The sequence below is a fragment of the Danio aesculapii genome, chromosome 2, assembly GCF_903798145.1.
Source record: "Danio aesculapii chromosome 2, fDanAes4.1, whole genome shotgun sequence".
In the NCBI taxonomy this organism is placed as follows: domain Eukaryota; kingdom Metazoa; phylum Chordata; class Actinopteri; order Cypriniformes; family Danionidae; genus Danio; species Danio aesculapii.
In genome coordinates, this window is record NC_079436.1 from 11,359,219 (window position 1) to 11,366,913 (window position 7,695).

Sequence of the window (7,695 nt, forward strand, 5' to 3'; positions counted from 1 at the left end):
CGGGCTGGTCTGAGTATTTCAGAAACTGCTGATCTACTCGGATTTTCATGGACAACCATCTCTAGGGAAAAAATATAAGAAAAAATATCCAGTGAGGGGCAGTTCTGTGGGTGCAAATGCCTTGTTGATGCCAGAGGTCAGAGGAGAATAAGCAGAATATGAGAATGGGTTCCAGCTGATAGAAAGGCAACAGTAACTCAAATGACCACTCATTACAACCGAGGTCTGCAGTAGAGCATCTCTGAACACACGTCAAACTTGAAGCAGATGGGCTACAGCAGCAGAAGACCACACCGGGTGCCAATCCTGTCAGCTAAGAACAGGAAACTGAGGCTACAATTCGCTCACTAAAATTGGACAATAGAATATTGGAAAAACGTTGCCTGGTCTGATGAGTCTCGATTTCTGCTGTGGCATTCGGATGGTAGGGTCAGAATTTGCCATTAACTATATGAAAGCATGGATCCATCCTGCCTTGTATCAACGGTTCAGGCTGCTGGTGGTGGCGTAATGGTGTGGGGGATAATTTATTGGCACACTTTGGGCATATATTAAAAAATGAGCATCATGTCAATGCCACAGCCCACCTAAGTATTGTTGCTGACCATGTCTATCCCTTTATGACCACAGTGTACCCATCTTCTGATGGCTACTTCAAGCAGGATAACGCGACATGTCATAAATCGTAAATCATCTCAGACTGGTATCTTGAACATGACAAAGACACTGTACTCAAATGACCTCCACAGTCACCAGATCTCAGTACAATAGAGCAGCTTTGGGATGTGGTGGAATAGGAGTTTCACATCATGGATGTGCAGCCGACAAATCTGCAAAAACTGCTTGATGCTACCATGTCAATATGGACCAAAATCTCTGAGGAATATTATGAGGTCCTCTTTTGAAAAGCCCAATCTCATTTGAATTTAGAGCAACAGTCACCAAAACAGCATAGTCTGGATCACAGAGTTCAAAAAGTTAAAAGTAAACATTTATGTTTTGAATTGAAACTTCACATATACACTCTAGGGACATCAGAGACTTAATTTACATCTTGCAAAAAGGGGCATAATAGGTCCCCTTTAAGCTTTATAATGAAAGAAACTTACATTTGGGCCATTTTCTTTGCTCAGCTATTCCAGTGGAGGCTGTGAAGCAGAACCCCAATGTGGCCCTCCTCATCACCTGTCACGGCGGCCATATTGGCTTCCTGGAGGGTCTATGGCCTCGGCAGAGCACCTACATGGACCGCGTTTTTCGTCAGTTCACCAAAGCTGTGTTTGAGAACGGCAACGGTCTTGATGATCTCTACTGACCCTCTCTTCCCATTCCCTCAACAGAACAGCCGTGAGCAAAAAAAAAAAAGATCTGTATTCATTTCCAAAATGACAGGCACAGGTTCACTTGAAGGCCAGAATTGTTAATTTAGTCTAGTCATATATTTATTGAATTATTTTAGTAGTGTTTTAACTCTTTGATTTTCATTCATGGAACAGAAATGATTCTTTGACTTGCACATTCGTTCATCCGTCCATTGGTGCACTTATTTGTTTCTAAAATGCATTCATCTGTGACTTGCATGTGTGTGTATGACTCTCTTAATTATGTACTTTTATATATGCTTTAACTATTAAGGGCATGATGAACCATCCAACCAACTGAAGCACTTATTTAGGTGACATTACTCAACATTATGTGGAGAAGTGTACTAAATCAAAATGAAACTAAATCAAATCAGCACTAAAGCAAAATAAAAAATAGAATATATGGCTATATATAAGAAAATGAAGAGTAATTTAGAATAACTTCATTACTGTAATGCGAAATAGTCTCATTCAAGTTTCACAATGCCGTACTAAATATCATTATTTGTGGACATATTTATGAAATATGGGTGACATGGTGGCTCAGTGGTTAGCACTGTTACCTCACACCAAGAAGGTCCCGACTGAGTCAGTTGGCATCTCTGTGTGGAGTTTGCATGTTCTCCCCGTGTTCGCATGGATTTCCTCCACAGGCCAAAGACATGTGGTATAGGTGAATGGAATAAACTAAATTGGCCCTAGTGTATGTGTATGAATGAGGGTGTATGGATGTTTCCCAGTAGTGGGTTGCAGCTGGAAGGGCTTCCGCTGTGTATGAACATATTTGAGTTTCTTGTGCTCAACACAAAATTAAAATATTTTGATGAATGTTTGGTAACCGGGAGCCATTTTCTTTCATAGTATTATGAAAGTTAATGGCTACTAGTTACCAACATTCTTCAAAACATTATCTTTTGCATTTAACTGAAAAAGAAACCCCTTGAGGGTGAATAAATGGTTGATTTTTGGGTGAACTATTCTTTAAAATAATATAAACAAAATATTATCAGGGTGGCATGGTGGCTCAGTGGTTAGCACTGTCGCCTCACAGCAAGAAGTTTGCTGGTTTGAGCCCCGGCTGGACAAGTTGGCATTTCTGTGTGGAGTTTGCATGTTCTCCCTATGTTCGTGTGGGTTTTCTCCAGTTTGGTTCACAGTCCAAAGACATGTGCTATAGGTGAATTGAATAAGCTAAATTGGCCGTAGTGTGTGTGTGAAAGAGTGTGTATGGGTGTTTCCCATTGTTGGGTTGCATCTGAAAGGGCATCCGCTGCGTAAAACATATGCTGGATAAGTTGGCAGTTCATTCCGTTGTGGCGACCCCTGATTAATAAAGGGATTAAGCCAAAAAGAAAATGAATGAATGAATAATTGGCCATAGTGTATGTGTGTGAATGCGAGATTGTATGGGTGTTTCCCAGTACTGAGTTGTGGCTGGAAGGGCATCCGCTGCGTAAAACATATGCTGGATAATTTGGCAGTTTATTCCGCTGTGGCGATCTCTGATAAATGAAAGGACTAAGCCGAAGGAAAATGAATGAATAAATGAATGAATGAATGAATGAATGAAAATAATATTAGTGAAACCATTAAAATTCATTATGAAAACATTTCTGGTTTTTCAGGTTGGTAAATAAATCTTTTAGGCCATTTAGTTTTTAAAACATGCAACTCTCAAGGAACAGATTTTCTCAGAAAATATATGAGAGCTTCTTTTATTGTCATTAAATAATGAAAAAAGAAAAAAGAAAACAGCTCGAAACCTTATTAAATAGATTTAGTCAAATTGCACTATATCAAATTGTGATTGTAGCCGTGAAGGTCAAGGGCATTTGTGCAGTTGTTTTTCTAATTATAAAAAAGGATTTCACCTAAACTCTTCAAAAAAATTTACTAATAATGATCCATGATGCAGTGAAGCAAGGAGGTCACATTCCAGCTCCACTTTTACCTTCTTATGTAAACATAAAAGATTAATTCAGTGTTTACCATACCATGTTTGACATCCAGCATGTCAATGACCATTTATCCCTAGCAGCTGATTTGCTGCACCAAGGCCTTATCAGTTCGGTCCATTCTAGTGTTAAAAAGGAAGCTTTATGTATTATTATCCTTATTTTCACCATGTATCTTACATGTCAGTAGTTTTGTAGCCCTCAGAACTGACCCCAATTTTTCTCTATGTTAGTTTGTTTTTAAGACAAGAAAAGATTGTATTCACCATATCGTAGTTTCCATAAGAATGTACCACATGCACTTTGTTTCTCATTCATTACATTAATGTTGACACTGACTACTTTGTAAACTGTAAATGAATCATTTTGACTTGGAATGTGAAATTTGTTGTTGATGGCATTAAACCTGTGGAGCCCTACAAGTAAAGTGTGTTATATTGGACTTAACAAAAGTGGCTTCAAGGATTCTGTGAATGTGAAAATGACTTGAGCTACTGTTTGTCTGAACATTGTAAAATATGTTATATGCTTTTAATATATGCTTTAAATTCACTTAAGCTCAAAATGCTTTATATATTAATGCTCCAATGAATTCTTAAAGGGATAGTTCACCCAGAACTGAACATTTACAATGTACCTCGACTTTTTTTCTACAGTAGAATATCGAAGATAATTTTATCTGAAACTCTTGTCTTTGGTAATTCATAGACTGTCAGTCAATGAGTACCATCGGCACTTTAAGAATCAAAAATGTATATGCAGGATATTTATTTTGTGACATCACCCAGCAGACACACAACATCATTTAATGTAGATATTTGGTTATCTTTAGGTTGAATTAACTAACCAAAATCCAATGTCATCTTAACATCATAATGTGACGTCCATACAACGTCAGAGTCTAACATCAGTAAACATTGACCTTTGGTTGTTTTTAGGTTGTTGAATTAACCAACCAAAGTCCAATGTCATCTTAACGTCATAATGTGACGTCCATACAACATCAAAGTCTAACATCAGACACTGATCTTTGGTTTAAATTTGTGGCATTAACTAACCAAAATCCAACATCATGTTAACGTCATAATGTGACTTCCATGCAACGTCAAATTGTAACATCAGTAGACCATGATCATTGGTTGGTTTTAGGTTGTGGAATTAACCAACCATAGTCAAACCTCATCTTAACGTCATAATGTAATGTCCATACAACGTCAAAATGTTACATCAGTAGACATTGATCATTGGTTGGTTTTAGGTTGTGAAATTAACCAACCAAAGTCCAACGTCACCTTAATGTCATAATGTGACGTCCATACAACGTCAGAGTCAAACATCAGTAGACACTGATCTTTGGTTGGTTTAAATTTGTGGCATTAACTAACCAAAATTCAACATCATATTAACATCATAATGTGACGTCTATAGAACATCAAAATGTAACATCAGTAGAGATTGATCTTTGGTTGGTTTTAGGTTGTGAAATTAACCAACCATAGTCCAATGTCATGTTAACATAATGTAACGTCCATACAATGTCAAAATGTAACAATGGTAGACATTAATCATTTGTTGGTTTGAAGTTGTGGACTTAACCAACCAAAGTCCAATGTCATCTTAACGTCATAATGTAATGTCCATACAACGTCAAAGTGTAACATCAGTAGACATTGATATTTGGTTGGTTTTAGGTTGTGGAATTAACCAACCAAAATCTAACGGCCCAACAACGTTGGGGTGCAACGTCAGTCTAACGTCCTGTGCCTGCAGGCTACACTGAGGTCTTAAAATGTGAACCAATCACTCTATGTGAGAAAGTGAACATTAGCCATGTTTCATGTGCAAAACTAGAATATTGCATAAACATTTGCAAAAAAAGCACTATTTCCACCCAAAGAGGCAAATACAACAAAACGGTCACTTCCTGATAAACTGTCGCCAAATATAAAAAAAAGGAGGCATACAATAAGTTACTTGTACCTTAAAAGACATGGACAAAATGCAATGAATGAAATCCTAATTGCTTTTTGGAGGCTCGAGACCACTCTTTAGAAGTGTAGACGCTCAAAACAGTTCTACTAGTTAATAATACTGAACCACTTTGATGACAGCGTGGCTAAAAAGGCATTTTAGAATGACCAAAACAACATTTCAGATATCGGGCAATGTGCTTTGACCACTCGTTTGTCCATAATGCCATTCCATTGTACCCCAGTTTCAACAGAAAAGCTTTTTTATGATGATGATATGATCTTTCAAAACAAAATCACATTACTTTTTTTGCGCATGCTGAAATTTATTGGGTAAATGTGTTTGCATTGTACTTAATGCACATTTTTATTATGGAATAAAAAGTTTATCGTACTCATTTTCAAAATTTAGGAGCATCTTTGCATTTCCATTAAGATTATTGCACATAAATATATGTGTATGGAAGCATAGCGATCGTTAACCTTATTATATCATACATCATTTGCCAGGTTTCCATCATAACGAGAAGCAAATCTTTTTAAAGTTTTAAAACAAACAACAAAAACAAAACAAATATAAATGAAGTGTAAGTTGTTAGAGTGGATGAATGTAGTATTGGTAACCTAGTAACCAACAGCAAACAACGAAAGCATAACAGAGACAGCCGATTAGTCACGTGAGTTTAATATTCGTTACATCAGCATTTATTCAGCAACCCATCTGGCACATGACGTCAACATGACGTCAGATTGACGTTGTACCCCAACATCGTAGGATGTTGCATTCTGTTTGAAAATGAAAATAAGTTTGATGTCAGAACCCAACGTCAGGTCGACGACAATGTCCATTGTCGGACAGACGTTACATTTTGGTTCACAACGCAACCTAAAAACAACCAAATATCAGAGTCTAATGATGTTACAGCTTGACGTTGTGTGGACGTTACCAATATTACGTCTGTTAGACAGGATTTTGGATGCTTGACGAATAAATGTCAGTATTTGAAATCAATATGCTGTTGGATTAAGATGTTGGCTCGACGTTTGATTTTGGTTTTTTCCAACACAACCTAAAATATTAACGTCATTTCACATCGTTATTGGACATCAAAATATCATTGTCCTTAGACACTGGCAACCTTAATCTAACCTAATATGAACTTCTGATGTTGTTTGTCTGCTGGGAAATGTGTTTCCGTCTCTTATTATTCGCGTTAACCTTTTTACACATAAGTTTAAAACCACATCAAGCAAGCGTAAAAACTTTTTTGTCTGTGTGAATTAGGTGATTTTTATGCAAAGTTTTGTTGTTTTTTGTTTGTTTTTGACTTTTAAATACTGGTAGCCACACCCCAGACCACAGTTGGGGCCAATGCTACAAAGTCCCCTACTAACCTAAATATTTTTTGAGTTTCGATTGAACTATCTCTTTAAATTTGGCTATATTAAAAAGAAAACAAGAGAGAAAAAAAATCTTGAGCAGCCATTATTTATGTGAGAAGGTCAGGAAGAGTTCAAAACAAAATAAAAGATGTATGTGTGTCATTGTGATTTGACGAGAAAGCTGTAAATAACTATGCCCAAATATAACTCTACATTTTCACGGAAGAATGACAAGACGTCCCGAACTAAACCCTATTGAAACGACCATGGGTTGTATATTGACCATTGTCTGATTTTTCTTATGGTGCTGCTTCATATTGCTGCTGTTGTGGACTTTTAAAAAATGCTATCCTCTCTGCTTACCGTCCATCTTGTTTCCGAGTAGCATGTGTCACTGTTCTAAGTGTCTTGAGTAACTGTACAACCATGCATCGCATAAACCTGTAGCACAACGGACGTTTTTTTCCCTCCCCATGAAGATGTCTTTCCTTTTATAGATTTATAAAAGGATTGCGTATTTAACATGTGCAGCAATAAGATTTTAATACAAGATCTATGTCTCTGTAGAATAAATATATGCACATGTACTTGTATGGATTATGAGTGCATTTGTGGTCTTAAATAAATTATGGAATTAAACCGTATTTTTTTATTCCTGTGTTTATTAGAGATGTGCAGATTATTTATTCCTTATATGCTGTTAGGGATGTTTTCATTCACTCTGGAGTGATTTTGTCTTAATTTGGCCATAACTTTTTATGGCCAAAGTGTTTCAGCTAGCAGAATGATTTTTGGTGACAAATCTTATTTTGACCAAATTTTGAGAAAATGCTTTGAATTCAAAAAAAAAAAAAAAAACACTGAGCAACTTAACTACCATTTTGTAATGTTCGGGATGAAAACATCCACCATATTAAACTGATGTAAAAATGCATCAGATTATTATAATTTTTTATTGTTTTGCATAAATCTGTTAATCAACCTCAGTCCTGATCAAAACTACTAATTTGTTTAAAACACTTA

At 36.5% G+C, this 7,695-nt stretch overlaps 1 protein-coding gene across 1 annotated transcript in view; it reads left to right on the forward strand.

The window, feature by feature from the left end:
- abhd3 (abhydrolase domain containing 3, phospholipase) overlaps nt 1-7,308 on the forward strand; it is a 65,387-nt gene extending 58,079 nt beyond the window's left edge. The window contains 1 exon segment of the mRNA XM_056472802.1: nt 1,134-7,308. Within this exon segment, the coding sequence (XP_056328777.1) occupies nt 1,134-1,315 (182 nt within the window). The 3' untranslated portion in view covers nt 1,316-7,308.
- The last annotated feature ends 387 nt before the right edge of the window (nt 7,309-7,695 follow it).